The 24,011-nt window shown below is 50.1% G+C and overlaps 1 protein-coding gene across 2 annotated transcripts in view; it reads left to right on the top strand.

Moving 5' to 3' along the window:
- The window catches only part of ASIC2 (acid sensing ion channel subunit 2), a 951,704-nt gene that overhangs the window by 695,098 nt on the left and 232,595 nt on the right, over positions 1-24,011 (top strand). The window contains exon 1 of one of the 2 annotated variants that reach the window (XM_064495925.1): positions 14,852-15,565. The exons of the other annotated variant lie outside the window; for it this stretch is intronic. Coding sequence (XP_064351995.1) covers positions 14,852-15,565 — 714 coding nt within the window. Of the gene's footprint in view, positions 1-14,851; positions 15,566-24,011 lie in introns of those variants that run through there. 2 annotated transcript variants of the gene reach the window in all.

Raw genomic sequence — 24,011 nt, 5'->3', positions numbered from 1 at the left:
AGCTCACCCACGTGCTTTGGTATCCTATAGCTTAAATCTATCAGTAGAATAAAATTATTCCATTTATTTCTCCTGCCCTCCTACCTTCCTCCCTTTTGTCACTAATCATTCATTCATTCGTTTATTCACTCAACAACACACAATTATTAAACACCTGCAGTAGGCCAGCTCCTGGGCCCGGCGCCACAACCAGAGTTTGATTTATGATCGTGAGGCTGGCGAGACTAGCTCTAGACAACACCAGGAAAGGTGTTTAAATAAGGCCACCCAGCAGGGGCTTGGAAATCATGATGGAAAGAACTTCCAATGTCACGTCCGAATGACTTGGATAAGGTGAGAGAAGATTCCAGAGAAAAAGCACGGATCATAGGGCAGGACAAAACAAGCCCACTGTCTGGAACCTGGGCCTGGCGTGTCTGGAAAGGCCTGCCTCCCATCGCCGGAAGGGGAGGAGGTCAATGTGGTGGCTTAAAGGACCTGCGCACGGTTGTTAAGAGTAAACACCATCTGATCAGGGAAAAAAAAACACATCAACTTAGAGATTTCTTAAGTAATAAGATGAAAGCCAGAGTCATTCTTTCCCTAATTAGTTTGGTTCTCAATTCCAGTCCAGAAACCCCTGTTATTAAAGCTGAAGTTGGTTCGTTGAAATAAAATTCTCTGTCTTTTTGGCCTTTTTGGCATTTTCAGGGATGTTTGCAATCAGCCTTGTTCCCTGTCTGATTCTCACTTTGTGGCCTCAGCACCTGATTAATTGCTACCATTTCTTCGTTAAGGAATCTCACGATGATTCTTCCTTCCCTGTGTCTCTCGCACGTGGCCCTTAATCATTCCTTTCTGTGGGAATATTTCTTTCCATTTCACCATCACCACTGTGCCCAGACCACCTCCCCCATCAACTCAAGCAGCGAAAAGTGCAGTGGTGTCCCTGCCTCCTCTCCTTCCCACCCCAAATCCATTCCACTCCCCATTGAGAAACAAAATCTCTAGAAGCTTCTTACTATATTTCTTCTTCTACCCAAATTTCCTGCAAATGAAACAAAAAATGAAATAAAGTCCTCTTTATAAGCTAAATCATAAAGTGCACACGCACATGCACGTGTGAACACACACACACGCACACACACAGTCTGGTCTTTGTACCTTATCTGTGTTCACTCACAATCATACAGAGAGCTGTCATTTCTCAGCCTCTGTTCAGACCTGAGCTATCAAATATATATGAATGGAGCCCTTACATAGACTCCATGCATCTGATATTTTTCAAGTGGTGTTGTTTCCTGTGCCTGGAACCCCTCCTCCTCTCTCTGTTATAGCCACTGTGGCAAAGAGAAAGGAAGGAATGTTGAAGGGGGATCCCAGAGCTGGCTGTGTGACCTGGGACAAGTCACTGACTCTCTCTGAGCCTCAATGTCCTTATCTAAAAATTGGACTAAGGAGATTGGACCAGCTGATGGCCAAGGAGCTGCCTGCTCTCACCTGAAGGGAAGCCCACCCAGAGTCCCCTCACCTGCCCTTCCCAAGGAGACTTCCTCTTCCTTGATAATGATCGCACCCCAGTCTGGAGAGCAGGGATACGAGAACCCTAGCTAGCTACATAATATCTAGAACCACATCTCTGCTAAGACTCTTAAGAGCTGACAGATTCATAAATAACTTTTCTCTTCAGGCATCTATTTCAAAAGGTAACAATACAAATAGAATGTCTGCCTTGGTTATCTCTGTCCAACCAAGAAAAATGCTAGCACTTTGCGTCTAGAACTGACATGCCACACCATGGAACAGAAGTCTGCAAGTACGTTCACACACTGGCGGCTCAGCCCAAGCGTCCGTCTTGAGACTGCAAGTGTCAGTGAGAGGGCAGTTCCTAGACTTATATTGGCAAGATGTGTGTACTTCCGAAGTCTTTCATGTACGTCATCCCATTTGACCTACACAGGAACCGAAACAGGACGGCAAACAATCAACAAAGATTTTCAAGGTCTATTACGGGCCAGACCCTGTTGAGTGTGGCTATAGGATACACCAGTGGACAGACGCAAGATCCTGCCTTTCATGGAGCTGACACCCTAGCAGAGTCGAATCTATTGCACCAAGATGCACAGGACGATCTTAAAAGAGGAGTGAACCACCCTTGCGTAATTATGGCAGAAGGGCACCAGCAAAGTCGGCTAGTTAATGACACCATTTATTATTCAGCAAATATTCACTGAGTGCTTACTATACACCAAGCTCGGTGCTAAATGCTTTACATATGTTATTTTATTTAATCTTTACGCTAACCTTGCCAGGCAGATATTATTATCTCCATTTTTCAAAAGAGAAAATTAAGACTCAGAGACTTTAAGTAACTTTCCCAATTTCCCCTGTCCAGCTTGTGTTGGAGGGGAGCGGAGGAACTGGTTCATCCTGTTCACAGAAGCCAGGGAGAGCTTCCGAGAGGGGAATGGGTGAGCAGGCTCTCAAAAGTGACAAGTTCACCAAGCAGAGAAAAGGGGAAGATACCTTCGGGGCCTCAATTTCAAAGTCATAAAGTTGCAAAAATGTGGCATGGATTTAAGATGGAAAAGCAAGAGACTCAGACGGCCGTTGATGGGGTAGGAAGTGAAGTAGCAGGAGGGGCTGGTGGAGTAAATGGGCCCACAGTGAGAAGGGTTTTATAAGCGAGGGTTTCCCAGAACTTTCTGGAATTGTTTTCAAGATCCAAATAGGTCATCTCTAAACAGCACACTGGGGCAAAGGGACAATGCTGCGGCCCTGAGCAGCCCCTGGGGCTCCTGCTTCTCCGAGCCTGCTCGGGTGTCCCCAAGGCTATGAGGATCAGCACCCACCCTCCCTGTAACCCATCGTGTGACATGACACATGGGCTGCAAAGCTCTGCCACAGGCAGTGGGGAGCCACAGAAGAATTTTAAGCAGAAGAATGACATAATTAGAATGGTCAGGTCTGGAATAGATTGGAGAGGGAGGAAATCAAAGGCAAGGGGCCAAGTTAAGAGCTAGAATAACAGGGGAGGCTGTAAGCTCTAGACCAGAGGGGCCTGAACCACGTTAGCGACCATGAAAACAGATCACAGATCACGGAGCACAGCCCGTGGGCTTGAGGACCATTTACAGACAGAATCGACGGCCTTTAGTGATGGATAGAAGGTGGTAGATGTGCAGAGGTAAGGGCTTAGTTGAGGATGATTCTAAGATTTCTAGGTACAAAAAGGACTTAGAATTTATGAATGAAATCTCCCTTCCCATGGGTAAAATTCCAATTCCAAATTTAATAGGCTATATTGTCAATAATTTGCAAAGCAGGACATTTCACATTTCTCAGTATCAATCAGTATGAGTATGAAAAAGGAAACACACACACACACACACACACACACACACACAAAACCCTCCAGAGGAAGTTTGCATTCCAAAAACAAATACACAACCTCCATTAGTTGAAATATTCTGATTTCTGACACCCGTCTAGAGGTCAAAATTCTATCCCCGATTGCACAAGATTTCCAAGTCCTACAGAACAAAACCCTAAAATGTTTTTTGTTTTTTTTTTTTGCAGGGGAGAGGTAACTAGGTCTACTTACTACTTTTTTTAAATGAAGGTAGTGGGGATTGAACCCAGGACCTCCTGCACGCTAAGCATGCACTCTACCACTTGAGCTATATCCTCCCCTGAAGTGTTTCTCATGAGACGTAAATGATAGCCCTGTTTCTCAAATAGAATTCCATTTCTCTTTTATTGTTTCTTTCTGCAGCGAGAAAAAAAAAAAAAAGAGGTAAAAATTGGTCTGTCATTATTTTTAGTTGAAGAAACAGAAAAGAAATAGAAACATTTAAATACCATGAAACTCCCTTTTATAGAACAACTAAAGACCCGCAGCATAACCCAACCAGCAGCAACATAACCAATTGGGGATGTTAAAGCCATCTGTCGATCCACGGTTTGGCCATCAAACAAAATGACAACAGGGAAACTTTGTTCAAAGTGACGGCTGAAACGGTGGACCAGTGAAAAAACTGAACCTTTGTCATTCAGACTTTCTCTCCCACGGAAATAAGACATTTTTCTGACAGCCAACGTTTCTGAGTTATAGATTTATTTATTTCTTTGAGCACCACAACTTTTTTTTTTTTTTAATGGAACCATTTGGCCAAAACTCCTGAAAAATATCCCATCCTTTCACATATTCTTATGCAAATGATACAGAACAAAATGTAATCTTGGCAACTCAAGGCCATCATTGTAAATTCCAACTATTATTTGGGGCTAAAAGATTCAGGACGATTGGAAACATGTGGCATTTGCCCAACATTAAGTGGCATCTTTTTTGGGTCCTTTTATCTGTTTTTATAGTTGTTTTGTCTTCTCCTTTGTGGTCAGGCTTTGTCTATACGTTCTGGCCATTAGCGCTCTTGAATCTTAATCGTACTTATTTCTTTTCACAATGTATAGTATTTCTATTCGCCCGAGAGCCTGAAAAACAAATAACCAAGCATGTTATCAAGATTGTACATAAAGCAAAGGCTCACTCATGCTTAAACTATGTGATGGTATCTTTGGTGCCTGGAAGCTTGTATCGTTTAACGGGGGTGGGCGGGGTGGATTTTAACATCAGCAAAACCCGAGTTTGACCTTAAATAACCCACTTGATGTCTCTCAGCCTCAGATTCCTCCTTGGCACAAAATTCCTAGCACTACGCCTGCCATGTTACTCTCCTTAATCAATTAAGACTACTATTTTTTTTTTTTTTTTTTTTTTTTTTTTTAGTTTGGGAACATGCATTGTGACTGCTCCAGCGGTATTTTTCCTTATCTTCTTGAATTGCCTCTAAACTGGTAAGAAGAATATTATGGGTGCCAAGACCAAGGAGAATTCCAACCAGAATTAAAGGCGGAAGCATGGTGTAGCTGGAGAAAGTGCTCACCCTTCGCGCCGCTGAGGTCCAGCCCGGGTCAAGTGCACCAGATCAAATCAGCCCGCCGTGGGTTTAACCACAAGTCAGAGGGAGGTCGCACAGAGGCAGAGCCCCCAGAAAGGACACAAGGAAAGCAGCATCTCAGAGCCATCCTCATCCAAACACCTCTCCCTCACTGGGGACAGTTAGCCTCTGAGTCAGTTTTTATTATGGGTCACAGTGTGGTCGCGAAGCATCTATCGTATGAGTCATTGCTGGGGTTTTGTTCAAAAGGGATTGACACTAAGGCGGGGATCCTGTGGAACCTGATGATGCAGGTTTCCGGGAGGCAGAAACCAGGAGGAACGTACAAGAGTGGGCATGGTTCATGGTGATGGTAGGCAGCCCATCAGGGCAGCACCTGTGGCTCACGTCCCTTGACAGGTGGGTGGTGCCTGGGGATGGTGAGGCTGGCCAAGAGGTGCAGGGCTACGGTGGCCCCTACCCCAGGGATACCACTGTATAGAGACAGAAAATCTTCCTCTTCCAACAGGCCTGCTTCCCAAGCTTGGCTCTGCTCAGCTTGCATTTTGTCTGTTTGTCTAAAATCTAAGTAATTTTACCAAAAGAACCTAGTTGTTAGTAAACCTTGTCTCTCCTAGTTCTCCTCCGACTGTTGTTCATGCACAAAGAGCTGTTTCTCTGGAGTGCTGGGTGAGGTGAGCCCCCTGTGCTCTGATCTCTTTACTCAGTGCTGTTTCATCTCTAACAAAACGCATGGGCATCCTTGTCCTGTTCTTTTAAAATGACATCATTTTCCAAGGACATAGTGTCACCATCATTTGCTCAGCCATTCCTCTAGCTTTGGGCATGTGAACTGATTTTAATTTGTTTGTTTGTTTTTCTCCCGCATGGCAAGCCTCACTTCGAGTACCTCTGTGCTTTGAGTTATTTCCTTGGGGAACCCACCAGGGTGTAGGATTACCAGGTCAAAGGGTATGAACTGTTCCGTGCTCTTATTGCACACTGAGCTTATGAACTTGCCTTCCTGACTCCCAGCACTTTCAGAGAGCCATTTTGAAGCTAATGTTGTGTGTTAGGGCTGTAGGCTGCTGAGAAATATTGAATGAGTAAATGTAAGCACTGTTGGGTTAGAGAAGTATCGATTAAAAGGAGAAAGCAAGTCTGAGATCTGGAAGGAAGGAAAAGGAAGAGGGAGGGAGGGAGGGAGAGGCACAAAGGAGGATTGGCTGAAAGCTGGTGGTTTGTAACAATGAGTTCCTACTTCGAACCATATGGTGGCTCTCAGTGTATAAGATCATTTCCATGCTGAGAGAGGCTTTCCCTAACTTATTTAAATACAAGTAAGCCTGGCACTTGTACCCATAGGTCCTTCCCTAAGCCTCTTTCCCACCACTAGGCTTGTATAGTTTTAGCTCTGCCCGCGATGGCATCACACCGAAGCTGGGAAGAATCTAGCTCAGGTGCACAGCGGATACTGAGAGCCTGGCTTCTGTTTTCACTTCCTTCACCTCCCCAAGGGCTTTTGCAAAACTCCGAATTATGCTGCCACGCACCTTATCTTTCCTCTTTCCAAACTCCCAATGTCTTGCCTTTCTAATAACGACTGACACTTTGGAGTCAGACCTGGGTTGGAATCCTGACTCTGCTACCGTATGACTTACTCTGTGTGACCCCAGGAAAGTAACTTCACCTCTCTGAGCCTCATTTTCTTTATCCAGAAAAAGAGGCTTAACTCAGTGCCTGACATGTAGCTCAGTGAATGGTTGCATTGGGCGATTATGGTTTAAGCCATGCTTAAACTAGCAACAGAGAGAAGAAGATTGGCAAGGTACAGCTTCTATGTCCCCATCTGTAAAATGAGATGATATTCCCGACCTAGGACAGTTGTTGGAAAGAATAGTACATGGTGCCCATAATAGTATGGTAGGTACCCGGCTGGTGCCCTTGTGTTCTTTTCCTCTCTTCTCCTCTCCTCTCTCACCACCCCCACCTCCCTCCTACCTACCCTGTCCTGTCCCCCTCTCCCTTGTCTTCTGTTTGGATGATCACGCAGGTCCACACCACTGCAAGAGAATGTACGACATCCCACCTCCCACCCCATTCTGTTCCTGCTCTGGGTGGACAGGCAAGATAAAACCAGGAGGAGAGAAACCCGAGGTAGCGGTTTGGCCAGGTTATTTATAAGGGGAAAAAAAGTAAACAAACTGCTAGACAGAGGCTGAGACAGGGAAAAGCTGTGGCTGGAGGGAAAACAGCCTGGAAGGAGGCTTTTGACAAATCAACCCGGCCTTAGATCTCTGAGTCACCGCTGAGGGTTACTTAGCGCTCCCGGAGGGGAGGTGAGAGCCGGGGTGAGACTAAGTCATGACTGAACACAGTGAAGGGGCCAGTCAAGGAATTGTGAATTAAATGCCTAATTGTACCTGGGGTTTTATATGTCATTAAATCCTATTTTAACTGCCTGCCTTTTTGTAATCTGAGTGGATGGTAACTACTGGTGAAGGTTATTATGCTAAACTGTTTTAATGAGAGTTTTGTTACGTGTATGGGAGAGGAAATTGGGTAGAAAAGTGTGCAAAGCTCCAGTGCCCTGCTAACTTTATGGCCAAAATTACAACCAAGACCCTAGTCATTCAAGCCTAAACCTCGAATAGGTAAGGCGACACTGAGGGAAGGAGAGAGATTAATTATTGATGTGGCCTGCACTTAGGAAGTAACCATCACGAGTCACCTGGACACCACCGGGGACACAAAAACCCATGTCAGGAGGACATGGCTGCGGACACATGGACGTCATGGATCAGGGCTCCTCAATGTGGGCCGGTGCTGGTACTGCCTCTGGTTGCAGATCCTCACTCCAAGGTTGGTCCCCGTAGACAGAGTCCCACAGTTCTCCATGATTTGGGGTGAAAAAATGAAAATGAATGTAGAGATTCAGTGGGAAATGTGTATGGTGATAGCTGTCAGACCAATGGAGGGGAGCCCCCTCCTCTGGACCCTCCCAATATACCGTACTCATCTCTGACACAGCATTTATCGTATTTTATTTAAAAGTATCTATTTTCTTACCCATGTCCCCAACTAGACCACAGGCGAAGACAGGGGTTATGTCTGAGTAGACGTTGCATTCCCGGTGCCCAGGAGAGTGGCCCGGCACGGACTAGGTGATCAATTGATATCCACTACAGTCATCATTTCAGCTAATTTCCTCCAACCTAATTAAAATCCTGCACTCTCGAGCCAGAATGCCTGGGTTTGAACCCACCCACTGACTAAACAAGTCGCTTATCCAGTCTCTGCTTCAGTTCCCTCCTGTGTAGAAGAGCTATAATAGTGATACAGAGCTCATATGGTTGCCGTGAGGATTAAGTGAGTTATGGCATGTTCACTGAGCACAGTGTTGACACATAGTTAGTGCTCAATTAACATTAGCTTTCAAATATCAGCAGCAGCATCGTCACATCACCATCACAGTCATCATCACCATCATCATCATCATCATTATCACCAACGACATCACCATCACCATCACCATCATTATCATTATCATCATCATCATCACCATCACTTCACCATCACAATCATCATCACCATCACCATCATCGTCATGATCATCATCATCATCATCACCATCATCATCACCATCATAAGATCAAATTCGCAGTGACCAGGGCAAGTCATTAAACTGTGTACATCAATTTTCTCTTCTGTTTAACTGCATGCTCATTAAGATCACTTTTGGCATGGATGCTCTCTGTTTCTCTCCATGGTGTTTCTTAGCCACTCTATATATTAGTCACAGAAACTTCTGAATCCCAAACTGGCTTTCTCTGCCAACCAATGCGTATTTGGACCACATTCCCAAACCAACAAGAGCTGTATGCTCAGGGCATTCAATTATGTGTGTGTGTGTGCTACAATTAGTCTAAAGAAAATACGACCTGAAAATTAAATCCTATGCAAAATGCCTTGTGTAATACACTTCAGAGGCAAACGAAAACATCTCTGCGTTACCTGCTATTTGAGATTATCCACACAAGAGCTTTCATCCCTCAGTGTATCTAGCAAAGAGTTAACAAAAAGGCAAGCTCTGTGTACTAGCTTGTCACAGGACCCACTGTCCTTTTTGGATGGGAGAGCAGGACAATGGGAAATGAGAAGTTGAGGAAAATAACAGAAGTTGGAATGAGGTGCCAGAGGAAGGCAACCATAAAATAACTGCAAATACAGAGAAAAAATGTGTGAAGAACACGGAATACAATTACTCTAGGAAACGGTACTCACGGAATGCAACCATTTGCGTGAGAAAAGGGAGACATACGGAGACTCTTACACACATATGTATATTCATAAGTATCATTAATAGATTATACGACATAGCATTAGTTGCCTCCAGGCAGGAAAAATGGGTGCTGGAGGAGGGGAGGGGTAGAGAGTCTTTTTACTAGACTCCTTTGTCCCTTTTGAACTGTGTGAATACATTGCTGATTTCAAAATGGGCTGTAAAAAAGTTATTCCATAGGGTGAGCAGAAAATGAACCAGAAGTTGGTATCTGGATTCTGGTTCTGTGGTTATCAATATCAGTCTGTACAATTTCTAGCAAAAGCCACTCCCCTCTCTGGACTTCCACTTTCTCCCCCAAGAGTGAAGGGGTTCAGTTAGCTTCCAGGTTACTTTCACTCCTCCCACCCTTCAGGGTTTGCCATTTTCGGTGGAGCACAGACAGGGCTTCAGCAGAGCGGGAGCCTACCAGTCCTCTACTGTGGACCTGGTCCTTCCAGTCCCGATGTTTCGTCTGGCGGTTGTGGGCCCCTGTTTGCCCTCTTACCCCTAGGATTTAGTGCCAGTGAAGGATAAGTAGTTGAGAGCTTGAACTCCAGTAAAATGAAGATGACCAAAAATGCAAAAAAAAAAAAATCTGGAGAATCTAAGAAAGAGCCAAAAAGAAGAGAGAAGTAGCATTCTCCAAGTATAATAGAAGAAAGCCCAGAGTCAGCAGGAGACCTGGATGAGAAAAGACTATCTTGAAGGCTTTGCTAGGTAGCTTGACTGCTAGAGCACCATTCAGCACTGATGTACTTTGATTCTATAAAAGCATTTCCAACGGTTCCCACGTGAAAGAAAGATCAAGCTTATTTTGTGTGGCTCCCCAAAGGAGAAATTAGGGGAAACTGGCAAACAGACCAATTCTGATTTGTTGGAAGCTTCTTCACTTTAAACACTGCCAGATGTTTCAGAATAGAATCGGTTACCAGCAGACTGTCACTGATTGGGTGTGTAGCAGGGATTCCTAAGACCAGGGTTAGGTGGTAGCTCTGATATTTTTCTAAAACCAAGCCTCTGAGTCGTAGGGATTTGGGGTCAGCAGGAATATCGGGAGGTCCAGTGAAGCGAGATCAAGCCAACAAGTGTCAGCTCCAAAAACTGGATCATAAAACCAGAAAATCACATGGACCTAAATTGGACCCCCCAACAAACTCACTTCATGGAAGGAAGAGCTTATAATTGGTGGCGGTGGTCACACACCAGAATGTGGGCTGGCTGGCACACATAAGGCCAGGAGGCCAGGTGCGGAGTGACAGATGTTTTAGAGATAAACAAGCAAAGGGAAATTTTTCTTAAAAGTTTATTAATGGGAAATCACAATGCTAAATTCTACCTTCTGGGTGGCTAGGTCACATGGGTCCACTCATGCTCTGCCTCGTGAATTTGTTTTTCCGGCCAAGTGGGTTTGCAAGGATGGGAAAGCTAATTCACGTGAATTGTCACACCAGTGTGGCTCTGAGGGCAGAGATGGTCTGGGAAGCATTTGAGAGCACAGGGGATGGAGCCAGACTGCCCACATTCAGAGGCTTCACTCCTGCTTAAGCTGTGTGGCTTAGGGTGAGTAACTCAACCTCTCTGTGGTAAGGATTCCTCCTCTTTGAAATAGAGAAAAATAATAATATTTACCTCCTGGGATTATTTTGAGGATTAAACACGTAGAACATTTATGACACTTGTTTTTAGTGTAAGTCACTTACAACAGGTCCTAGTGCTTAGAAAGCCCTACACTATTATTATTATTATTATTATTATTATTATTATTATTATTATTATTATTACTATTTTAATCATAATACTTTTGAAAGAAGTGTGATGGAGAAGAAAAATCTTGGACTTTGGAATGAGTCAGAGCTGAGTTCAATTCCTGCTTTCCATGCCCTTGGTTCAAAAATTATGTGAAGAGGGCAAAAAGTACCTCCCTGCAAAACTGGGGTAAGAAATTAAAGGCAGTCTGTTTCTGTGCCTGGTTCAGTGCCTGGCATACAGAAATATTCAAGAAATCTTAGCTCCTTTTTCCTCTTCCCTGTCTCAGGGTGTTTTGTCAATGTCCCAGGACACTGCGCTAAGAGGTCAGGACACAAATGGGAGTGAGAGGTGATCCCTGTCCTCACAGGGCTCACGTCCAGAAGAAAAGCCTGGACATAAGCCATGGCAAGGTGCTATGGCAGGGACTACAATGGAGGTGTGAGTCCGGTTACCTGGGAGGCAACGCTTCAGCTGGGATTTGAAGAAAGAGGAGAACTGCGCAGCGCTGGTCAGTGTATTTGTCAGGAAGCGGGTGGGGGATTTCAGGCAGTGTAGGAAACACACTGCATACACGCACCAAAAAGAAAGCCATCCCTGTGTCCGCCTCTGGATTTCTGTGCCAAGACCCATGGAGCCCATACAGGACATCCCTCCTCTCTCTGAAGAAGTGACCCGTCTGGAGAATTAACAGGACAATCCCTGGCAGAGAAGACACTCAGGCAACCCGAAGCAGCATGTGTACATTTCAAGGGGGAAACTGCCAAGGAAAGAAAAAACCCGTGACAGCTGAACAAATCCGAAACATGAGAGGTCCTAAAGGTTTCTACAGGACAGAGCTCCATGCCACTCCAGGGCTACGGTGCTGGAAGATGTCACGTGCTTGCCCTGGCTGCTTCGTCACTAACTTCACTGAGATCACAAGGTTGTCTCACCTTGGCCGGGATATGTGTCACTGTGGCACCCCCTACCCCAGACAGGTAGGACCAGTCTGGGAGCACTAGTGTGTGAGCCTTTGTTAGACGCCCCATAAAACTGGCAGATTCAGGACTTTCCCCCAAAGCCAGCAACAGGTATTATCAAGGAACTGAATCCAAAGCAGAATTTTGGCAAAGACCAACTTCAATAGTTTCTTCTCCAGGTGAATGAGAAGGGCCTCCGGGGGTGTGTGTGTGTGGGGGGGGTGCTCAGATGTCCTCTTCTCCAGGGGCCGCCATGCTGACGGTGTGCCCTCCGGGTCCATGGGGGAGGGAAAGCCCCCCCCAGCACCACTCAGACAGCTGATGCTCACCAGCACATTTGCCTGGACCACCTCTAATGGATCATCACAAAGTAATACATCTCAGGCCCAAATCCAAATCCTACAGGCCCCAGGTCCCCCAGGCTCCCTGGGGTGCCTTCCTACCTTCAGCATCCTGTCATATTGTCTCTACCACCCCCGCCCCCCACCATCAAACTCTACTCTCTAGAAAATGCCTGAAAAGCTCCTTTATCTCATGGAATAATAAGGCTGGAAGTGCTCACTGTCCTGGTGAGTCCTCAGTGAGTCAATCATTTGGGAAGTATGGGTAGAGACCTACCCACACTGCCAGGCAGCCATAGGAGCAAGACTCCAGCCTTGGCCTCAAGGCGCCTGGCCCCGCGAGTGCAAACCGTAAGGCCCCATGGTGCAGCAGAAAGAACCAGGGCTTTGGTGACCAGGGTATGGAATCCTAATCCACCACTTTGGGGCTGTTTGACCTTGGGCAAGTACTTGGCCTCCCTGGTCTCATGCATGAAATGAACTTAGCAGTACACTACACGTTCTACCCATCCTTCCAAACACACCAAGGCAGAATATTTCAAAAAAAAAAAAAAGCTTAATGGAAGTGTCCAACAGTGCCCAGGTCTTAGTGCAAGACCCTGGGCCTGTCCAGGAGGGAAGGGTGGCATTACCAGCCAGCTAGCTCTAGGAGCCCATCTATGAGAATGGCAATGATGCAGTCTCCTGTCCATGTCCCAGGAGAGCTGCACTTGGCCACCTGCCCCAGGCCTGAGCAGCAGAGCCTCCCAGGGAAGTGGCTGAGGGACACCGGAAGCTCCTAAGGGGGTTCCGGCAGGGGGCAGGGCTGTCCTGTTGAACTCAAACTGCCACAGACGCAGTGACTGCTCCGGGCACCTCAACACAGATCCTCATCTACACACTACACACACTCACGTGCAAAACACACCACATCCACCCACACATCAACACACCCGTTCACTCCCACCACCCCCTAGATGCACAGATACACACACACAGAGCATACACACCATCACGCTATCCTACACACACTCAAATAGACACAGTACATCATCTGCAAAACAAGCTCGCATTCACGAGATACACAGACATGCCCGTTCACACGGACGCAGTACATCCCACCCACTCTCAGTGCCTAACGCCCCTCTCACACACTTGCTCAAATGCCCACACTAGACAGCCCACCTCACACAGAAGTGATCTCACACTTGTCTACACAAGGCCCCCATAAACGCAATGTTTCTACTCCACATCTCTCTCGCTGGCCCGCACAACCCGTCACATATGAGCAGAGCATCCCCCACCCGGCTGGCTCCAGCAAGAGGCTTCCCGCTCGGTGTGCAGCGGCCACAGTGGCCAAGAATTAAAATGCAGCGAGGAGGAGCCGCGCGCGTCAGCACCGCGTCTCCAAGAGCGCACGGCGCTCGCCGCCGCCGCCCCGCCCGCCCGGAGCCGCGGGGCCAGCGAGCTGAGGAGCAGGTGCTCGAAGCCCAGCCGCGCCAGCGTCGCGCGGCTGCTGCCCAAGTTCGCCCGGGGCCTGAGGAGGGCCGGGCAGCCGGGAGAGGAACGCGGCCCGCGCCGCCGCCACCGCGGGCTGGGAGTCTCGAGAGGAACCGGGAGCGCGGAGCAGCGAGTCCGGGTCACCCCTGAGAGGTGTAGCCGGGGCTCCGCAGTCCCCGGCTCCTGGCGCCACTGGGACAGGAAGAAGAAGAGGCACGGACGGCGAGGCCGGGCTTTTCTGGAGACTCCGGGCACTTCGGAGAAGCGACACTTCCCTCTGGCCAGCAGCCTTGAAGGAGCCCAGCGGCAGCAGCCTCAGGCAGGACCCTGAGACGCCCTCAGCCCCAGGCGAGGGCGGGCTCACCGCAACGCAGGGCGCGGGCGCGGGACTTGGGGGAACCTTAGCAGGTCTCGGCGGAGCGCAGCACGAGAAGCAGTGAGAAGGGTCCCAGAGGAAAGGGAAGGAGGACAGCAGCCAGCTGGGCGACCGCTCACCCCAGTACACACCCACCCCACCCGCCAAGCCAGGAGCCGCCGTGAGCCTCTGGGGGCGCTCGTTCCCCGGCGCCTTCTCCCCAGTGTCCCAGCACCGCGGGCCACCGGCCGGGCCGGTGGGGTCCTTGGGGATGTCCGAATCAGGCATGGTGGCCGAGTGGTTGCTCTCCCAGGACCAGCGTAAAAGCTGGGGTTAGGCGGAGCAGGGGGGACTCAGCTCAGGGTCCCCCGAGGTCCAGGACGAGGGGAGGCGGGCACAGCGCCCAGGGACTGGAGAGGTAGTGGCCGGCGTCGGGCATCTTCCAGGAGGACTCGGGACCAGGAGAGCCTGGGCGGCGCTCCGGGAGGCCCGTGCCAGGGGCGGCGGGCCGAGGCGGGCTCCGTCCCGGGCGGGCGCCCGCGGAGGCGGCGGTGGCGGCGCCGGGCGGGCATGCCGCGCCACCGGAGCTCCTTTCGGGCGCACGCTTCCCTGGCGCGGGCTGCGCGCGGCGGCTGCCGCTGCTGCTTCCACTGCTGCTGCGGACTCCCATGGCGGCTCCGCCCGGCCGGGGCCGCCGCCGCTGCTGCCAGCCGCGGGCTGAATGAATGAGCCGGAGCGGCGGAGCTGGGCGGCCCGCGGCCGCGCTCACCGGCCCGGGACGCTTCCGCATGGCCCGCGAGGAGCCGGCGCCGGTGGCGGTGGCGGCGGCTGGGCAGCCCGGGGGCGGCCGGGGCGGCCAGCGCGAGCGGGCGCTACAGGGGACAGGGGTCGCCCGCAGGGGGCGGCCGTCGCTGAGCCGCGCTAAACTGCACGGGCTGCGGCACATGTGCGCCGGGCGTGCGGCGGCGGGGGGCTCCTTCCAGCGGCGGGCGCTGTGGGTGTTGGCGTTCTGCACGTCCCTGGGCTTGCTGCTGTCCTGGTCCTCGAACCGCCTGCTCTACTGGCTCAGCTTCCCGTCGCACACGCGGGTGCACCGCGAGTGGAGCCGCCAACTGCCCTTCCCCGCCGTCACCGTGTGCAACAACAACCCGCTGCGCTTCCCGCGCCTCTCCAAGGGGGACCTCTACTACGCCGGCCACTGGCTCGGGCTGCTGCTGCCCAACCGCACGGCGCGCCCGCTGGTCAGCGAGCTGCTGCGGGGCGACGAGCCGCGCCGCCAGTGGTTCCGCAAGCTGGCCGACTTCCGCCTCTTCCTGCCGCCGCGCCACTTCGAGGGCATCAGCGCCGCCTTCATGGACCGCCTGGGCCACCAGCTCGAGGACATGCTGCTCTCCTGCAAGTACCGTGGCGAGCTCTGCGGCCCGCACAACTTCTCCTCCGTGAGTTGCCCTCCGCGCGAACCCGCTCCCGCCGCTCCCCCACTCCAGAGTCGGGAGACCGACCGGCTCTCCCCTCCCCCGCGGTGGCCCCTTGCGGTGACTCAGGAGGCAGAGGCAGATCCCCTGAGTCTTCTCCAGGTTGTGGGAACTTGGACACAACTGCAGGAGGAGTGGCCTGGCTTCCCTGTCCCGGCCTCTCTCCTTCCACTGTCAGCTCCCGAGCCCCTCATCTTTGCTGTTTGCGGTCCCCTCTGGGAATGCTAGCCCTCCTTCTCCCCGACCTCACCCCCCAGGTCCACAGGACTCCAGGTAGCTACTCGGTGTCGGGGGTGAAGGGATGTGCAGAGAGAAGCATCTCTTAACTGTGGGCTTGTTGTCTTTGCAAAAACCAGTAGGAAACTCTTCAAAAATGGGCCAGCAGGAGAATCAGGTAGAGGCCCTAAGCAAAGTTGGGACCCTCTAAGCAGTTTCTGGCTTGAGAGTTCTGGAACACTTCCATTCTAGGTGGACTTTGGGGTAAACTCCCAGAATATCAACCAACACTGAAGCTGTAGCTAGTTTGGTGAGGGAGGCAGCAGCCCCCTTCTGCCACTTTTTAAAAGCACCTGTGTCTTAAGCTTCCGGGGGAGCTGAGCCATGGTGAGTGCCACGGGGGCCCTTGACCCCACAAGGTGTGAGCAGGGGTCTTCCGGTCTAGGGGAAAGAACACCCTGCAGTGGGGAGAGCAGCATGGCAGAGATATTGATGGGAACAGCCGGGGCCAGGAGAAGCTGTGCTCAGGGTTTGGAAACCATTTGCTGTGCTGGTTCCCCCACGCTGGGGTCTGGATAACGCAGCTGTCAGACAGAAGGTATCTGCCTTGTGCGGTCTGCCTGGGAGGAGTTCTGGTGCCAAGCCTCAGCGTGGCACGAGCCTGTCCAGCCATTTGTGTGTAAATGCCCCTGGAAGGGGTTGGACTCTTCCACTAGTGCAGGGAATGCTGGTGTGTGCGTTTATTTGTAGTGCTCTGATGATGACTTTACCAATGCTTATGCATCACTCCAGACAGTCTCGTCTCTGACAATGCTTTTTCTGGGATGGTAAATAGATGTTCTGGTTCCAACAGGTGTTGGCACAGATGCCCACCAGGCGAGGCCTCTGATTGGCTGATTGGTCTAGTCTTGATCTAGAATGGTGACTCTGGCTTCAATCTTGCCCTCTTTGCTTTGCTTTAAGCCTGTGTATACGTTAGCTGTGAATTGTCCACTCCCCAAACATCCCTTGCTTCCTGGGATTTTTCAGCTTGCTTTTAAAGAATGCCTACCTTGTGGTTCCCCCGCCTTAGCAAGCAGGAGGTGCTGTTAACATATGCTTCTAAGTGACTTCCCTCAGACTTCAAACACAGTTCTGAGTTCCACCCACCAAGATGAAGGAATGAAGGTCGTGCTCCCTTATTGTTTATTGTTCTTTGACTGACCACTAACCAGCAGCCCCTAGAGTTAGACTGAAGTTCAATGTTACATTCAAGTATCCGCAGCTCCAGCTCCAAGTTGTACACTTGGAAAATCCTGCACATCTGACGATGGCCTCTCAGACTGTGTGGAATCGCAGGCTAACAGCCAGGGTTCACTTTTGACATTCACCACAACTCTGAGTTAGCAGAGTTTTGTTCCCATTTAAAAGCTGAGGGAGATGCGGCTCTAAGTTGCTGTCCAGAGCCCAGAACCAGCAAGTTCAAAGTCCACTTTGCGTACCACCAAATGCATCACACAGAAGCCACGTGTAACCTTCCTCTCTGACCCTGGGCCTCTCTTCTATCAGAGGAACGCTGGGTAGGACTCTTGCCCTCTGCCACCTCCAAATCCATCCCTCCTAGGAGCACGGCTAGGAGAGTGGAAAGTGGGGTTGCCCCTGGGGTCCGGGGGGGTCATAGCCTTGGCCACAGGTTACGGGATCTGCAGAGCACACAGCATCTACAGGAGCCACCTGACCTCAGCCTCCCTGGCAGGAATGGTCCTGAGTTGAGGAAAGTAAGTTCTCTCACTGAGGTGCACCCTTCTCTTACCTCCCTGGACCCTGCCTTCCCGTGTCTGAGAAGTTTGCAAGCCCACGCCCACCCACGCAGAAGTATTACCTCCATGCCCCAAAGGTATGTGTTCCTGGGGACTCAAGTGACCCCTAGTGGCTTCGTTTCATGGCCCTGTGCTGAGAATTTCCAGCTTCTTAACATTTCATGCTGTAGTTTTTCTTTTCCCCCAAGGGCCTCAGAATTAAAGGCTGCACCCCTCTATCCATGGAAGCTGGAAGCTATTTTAGGGGAGCCTCAAATACAGAGTGGGCCCATCAGGAATACTTCCCTTTAACCATGATACCCTGTCCCAAGCCTTTGTCATCTTGGATGGAGTGATGCTATAGTACAGCGGTTAAGGGCATGAATGCTCAAATGGCACTGAGACTGCCACTTACTGTGCGCCCTTGGACAAGTGACTTCACCTCTCTGTTCTCTAGTTTCCTACTCCATCTAGTGGAGGTAACAATGGTATATAACCACATGAGCTGTGTGTGTGTGTATATAGAGGGGTGTGTGCATATATATATAAAGAGAGGGGAGCTCTTCTAACTGTTCTGACCCCCCATAAAAATGTGGCCTTTAAATGACATCAGCCTCCTAAGTGGTCTCTGGCCTCCAGCCTGGTGCTCCCTCCTCTCTGCATCCATCCTCTGCACTGTAGACAGAGCAGTCTTTTTAAAGTTCCACTCAAAGCCTATCATCCCACTTCTTAAGACCCTTCAGTGGCTCACCCGTCCTCAGGATGAGGTCCAGGTTGCTCAAGCTCTGCACCTGGGCGTGGCCTTATCTCTGGCCACGCCCTCTCTGGTACCACATACTCAAGCTCTACAGAACAGCTAACAACAGCTGGACCCCCGCTCCTCTCTGCCTTCCTCTGCTGCCCTAAGTGTGCCCCCACCACACCCTGCTGCTTTGTCTGCCTGGGGATGCCTACTCATCCTTCAGCATCCAGCCTTGGGCTTTCTTCTGCTTTGGAGCCTGTCCTGACCACCCTTCCACCTCCCCCATCACCACACAACTGCCGTCTTCCTCTTTTGCCCTCTACCTCCTGTTTAGGTGTCAGTCCTCACCCGCGTGCGTGTCACCACGCCTCCGGGGCTGTGTCTGTCTCCCCCTCCTGACTTGAGCTGGAATCAGAGCTGATTTCCCTACTGTCTCCAGCACCCAACACAGAACCTGAAGCAGAGTAGGTGCCTACCTTTATCAGGTACCCCCAAGTCTGTCTCACTGTCATCCAAGACCCCGACTTAATTTCCCCAGGGAACACCAGAGGAATGCATCTCTAAGGAGGAAATGCCCAGGCAATGTGGGGGCATTTATCCCTTTGGGGGACAGAGGAGGAGAGTGAGGAGCAGGATGCCAAGATGTCCCCCTGATACCTGTGGTCCCCAAGCTCTAAGTGCCACAGGTGAGGAATGGCCTCCCAGGGGGACCTTTGGGGAGATGTACCAGCTGTCCCCAAAGTCTCATTCTATCTGGTTGGTCTCATGGTCGGTAACAAACTTGGCAGGGAGAGCAGAGGATTGTGGAGGGGCTTCTGTCGGGTTTCTGTCCGCAGGCCATTCAGGATGTGTGTATTTGCAGCCCCTCTGCATGTGTGTTGCAGCTGTGTAAGGATTAATCGCTCAGTGGCCAGACAAAGCAGCTCCACTCCTGAATGGCCATGTGGTTTCTCTGGCACCCGCCATGGGCTTTGGGCTGCTCTGGGTTTTCCTGGGGGCAGAGGAGAGCAGCGTTCCCAGGAATTGAGCGGATGTAGAACTGTGAGGCCAGTCTTTCTGGGCATGGGGCCTCGGAAGAAGGACCAAGAGGCTAATCAGGGTCCGTGGCCAAAACAAGGAGCAGTGACCCTCTCTGGGAGGAGGCACAGGTCAGAGGAAGTGTCAGGCAGACCTCAGCTTAGGGCTTTGGCTCTGCCCCTTTCTAGCTGTGGACCCCAGGCAGGTGCTTCGCTCGCTGAGCCTCTGAGAGCTGGGAAGAAGGTAACATGTATGCGGCGTCTGGCCCCTGCCCGGACTGCCTAGGTGCCCAATAGTCAAGAGCTAGTGTTATAATTTGATAAAGAGCTCAGCACAGTCTTTGTTACCTTGTGGTAGCAGTTATTAATTATGATCAATATAATTATCATATCATGACTACTTACCTGAGTGGGGATAGGCTCATTTCCTGGCTCATTCATTCAATCAGCCAGTGAATACTGAGCGTCAACTCTATGTCAAGCTCTAATCTAGCTGCTGGGGATATAAAATTAAATAAGGCGTGTTGTGTATCCTCCATGAACTTGCAGTGTTGTTGAGGAAAGACATACGTGAGCATGCTGTTTATTTATTTTATATATAGTAGTTTGTATCTGCTAATCTCAAACTCCTAATTTATCCCTCCCCCCACTTACCCCTTCGGTAACCATACTTTTGTTTTCTATGTCTGTGAGTCTCTTTCTGTTTTGTAAATAAATATATACATACATGTATAACTGAATCGCTATGCTGTACACCAGAAACTAACACAACATGGTAAATCATCTGTACTTCAATTAAAAAGAGAGTGAGAGAGAGGTGAACAGATACCAGGGTGCAGAGGTGCTGAGTGGACACAGAGGAGTACCCAGACCAGACTGGGGACCTCTCATGGCTTCTTGGAGGAGGTGACATCTGAGTGGAGTCTGGAGGGCTCAATAGGAGTTCCACGGTAGACAGGGAGAGAAAGGAGAGTTCAGGGAGAGGAGGCAGCCTGTGCAAATGAGGAGTACAGAGGCAGGAAGGGTGAGATTGAACACATCCTTTCTAGGTCTGAGAGTGGTCCAAGGCAGCTGGAGGTGGGGGCTGAATGTGCTGAGTTGGGGTCAAGTCTGAGGGATGATGATGCAGTAGTGTGATGGACACCTGGAGGCCAAACTCAGTTTTTAAACTTTGCGGCAAAAGTTCTGACTTCTTTCACTACTGGCTGTCACGCCATAGAGGGAGACCTCATCTGTGACCCAGCCCCCACCACCGCCACCCCAATTCCTAACGCCATCAGGGGAAATTCCACCCTTCCCTGCACCCTGCCCTCCCTGTCTACCCCCATCTGTGGGGGTCAACCCTGAGTCCAGATTTTGAACAAGTCAATATGTATAACCAGCCAAAGAAACAGTGTTTGGTTGCATCACATTTTGTCACAGGAGGCTGGCTGCCTGCTCCGAGCCAGCGACAGAAAATAAGAAATCATTTGGGTAACCTATTGTTGAAAATCAGCAGGTTCCACTGAAGTGGTGCTAGGCCAGGCAGTCCAGTCGTTGTGAGGATGGATGGCTTTAGGGAGGCAAGAAAGATACCTTTGCCTTTAGAGAAAGAGGAATAAACGAGCTAATGCGTATAAAGTGCTTAGAACAGTTTCTGGCACCAAGTATGGACTCCGTAAATGGGAGCTATTTCCGTTCATATTACTTGCAGCAAGTGTTTCGCTTGAAGGACGGAGGCAAGTAGCACTGGGCGGCTGTGAAGTACCAGACCCAGTCTGGGCACGTTTCACACCATCTCAGTTCTCACAATAAACCTAAAAGGTTGTGCGATCATCCCCATTTTGCAGACGGGAGACCTTCAACTTGGGGCGGCCCTGTAGTCAGCTGAAAGTCACAAAGCCAGCAGGTAGCCAAGCTGGGACTTGAACCCAAATCCTCACGACCACAAAGGCACAAATGCACAGCTGGACGAGGCAGGAGCAGCGAGCAGCGCTGGTACGGGCAGGCGCTGTGCTGGGGAGACCGACCCAGCCTCAGTTCTGCCCTGACCAGCTGTGTGACTTTGGCCTCAGAATCTTCTTCTGCGAAATGAGGGCATGAGCCAAATGACCAATGGGACTTTGCTGAAAAGTTCTCCATCCAAGTGAGCGGTCAGGGGAAAATAGAGCTTAACTACTGCAGATGGCCTGAGCGCTTCGGCCAATCATTTCTTTTCTTTGCAGAGCTGAAACAGCAATTAAGGGGGAAATGTACAAGTTATTGGAGTGCTGGAGACAGGACGGTGATTAAATAGACATTTATACAAGGAACATGAAAAGACCTCCACCCGTTATCTGACTTTGGGGAAATTAGTTTAGGGAATCAAATGTAAACTCCACTCAGGTCTGCAGATATCCAAATTGACTGACGTCAGGCTGATGCTGATAGTGGCTATGCGGGGGCCACTGTGGCCCGTCACGAAGGCATCAATCAGATGTCTGCCCAGTTGAGAAGGGCTGGATGAATAACCAGGCCATTCGGTTTGTGTATCTGTCGCTTTGGTTTCCTAAGTGATTTGCTCAGATCAGCTACTCATTCAATCAACCGATGCACACGGAACGCCCCTAGCTTGCCAGGCCCTGGGCCACAGAGATGACCACAGATCCATTCTGTTTCTGTGAAATAAGGCTGCAAAGGTCATTGTGCCTCATGAGGGTGACAAGGTTTAAAAGAAGTTGCCCATCGTGCGTGGGGATGACAGACATATGACAGCCTAGGATTTGTATAGGGCACCTGTTATGTAAACAGTCACATCAATTTCACCAGCATCGAATGAGTGTTATGGAACCCATTTTACAGAAGAGGAAATTGAGGATCAGGGAACCACAAAGTCACCACTTAGGGGCAGCAGAGTCAAGATTCAGCCAAAGAGCAGTCCAGCTCCAAACCCAACGTTCTCTTCTGTGACACCATTCTGCCGACGTTCAGAGATACTGGTAAGAACAATCCTTTCCACAGAGGGTACCCACACCATCTTTCAAGCCTTAACTGGAAGTTTCTTTTACTGCAAATTGATGTAGCCCCTGGGAGTCTTCCTGGGTTCCAAGGCCTGCCACCCAGAGAAGGAAAGACCATTCCTGGGAGTTTTAGGATCGTGATGGACCTGCACGTGATGAACGTACAACTATGATGGGGAATTTCCTTACGGGTTGTGCAAAAGTTTTAACTCAAGCCATAATCTGAACTAAATTACCATTTTCAGTCTTCCAAGGACACGGGTAACTTGAAGTCCTGGCTAAGGAAAATGTTGCCAAACTGAGATCCAGCTCAGACCTGTGCTAACAAACAGATGACTCACGCATAATTGGAACATGAATTGTTGGTAAAACAAGTAGAGGCCGCTACCCTACAGGGGAAGTTTGTTCTCCTGGGCATGTCAAATATCTCCCCTGACACCACTAGTTTATACGATTAATTTGCTCAGTAAATTGTTTCCTCTGATTCCACACACATTTATGGAGCTTCTACTCTCTGCCAGGTCCTTTCACATTCATTATTTTATTTCAGCCTGACAGCAGACCAGACAGGAGAGTGTCCTTCTCTCCCTGGTGCAGACGAGGAAAATGAGGTGGTTCAGGAACTTGCCCAAGGTCGTAGACAGAAACCTTGATCTTCAAGTTCCAAACTCAACACACTTTGTGCTACATCACTGCCATCGCTCCAACAGAGACATCGCAGTGCGATTTTGGCCAGACAAAACTGCATTGCTAATTAGTAGAGTCTTAGTAACTGCACCTGGATAGGACTGGGTGCTATACATCACCATCTCATTTGATCCTTGCAACAACAGAGAGTGATTCTTGTGCTCTGTTGCCTGCCGAACTCCAGAGAGGGCAGTGACTTGCCCAGGGTCTCAGGGCCCAGGAACAGAAAACAGCCGGAATCTGGATGCAGGTCTCCGATGGCTCCCATAGACCTCTTCTTCCCCCAGCGCCTCTGTTCCTGGTCAGGGTGGATTTGAAGGGATTTCGCCTGCCCTGATTTTCTTAGGAGGAAAGCAGTGGGCTTCTAAGTGCTTTGCAGAAAAAATCCGTGCTAAAACTGGCTGCTGAGATAAGATCTCAGTTTCCTTCTTTACCTCTGTCCAGAGACCAGCCCTCCTTCCCAGGCAGGTCTGTTCTGGCATATTCCAATTGGCCATGGATGAATGGAGAAGACCCTAGGCCCATGCACCCTAAACTTTGGCATTTGTGGATTCCTGGACCCACTGCAGAGGTCCTGACTCACCTAGGTTCCTGGGCCTGACACAGAGGTCCTGATTTGGTAGGTCTAGGATGGGGCCTGAGATTTGCATTTCTAATAAGTTCTCAGGAGATGCAGATGCTGCTGGCCCCTGGACCACACTTTGAGAGGCAAGGCTGTAGGCTCCTTGAAGTCCCATGAATGCGGAGAAGGAGGGATGCGTGCACAGACTCTCTCAGTCATGTCTGACTCCTCGTGTCCCTAATAATGCATGTGGAGTGGAGCATCCTGTCCTGGAAGGGCACCTGGGGGAGGAGTCCTCCTGCCACACAGAGGAGCCATGGGCCCAGCCAGGGAGTCAATCAAACCAAACTGCAAAGGCCATGTGGTAGGCTGAGTAATGGTCCCTCAAAGATGTCCACGTCCTCATCCCTAGAATGCGTGATTCCATTACT

The sequence above is a fragment of the Camelus dromedarius genome, chromosome 16 (assembly GCF_036321535.1).
Source record: "Camelus dromedarius isolate mCamDro1 chromosome 16, mCamDro1.pat, whole genome shotgun sequence".
In the NCBI taxonomy this organism is placed as follows: domain Eukaryota; kingdom Metazoa; phylum Chordata; class Mammalia; order Artiodactyla; family Camelidae; genus Camelus; species Camelus dromedarius.
This window is presented reverse-complemented; position numbering and strand designations above follow the sequence as displayed.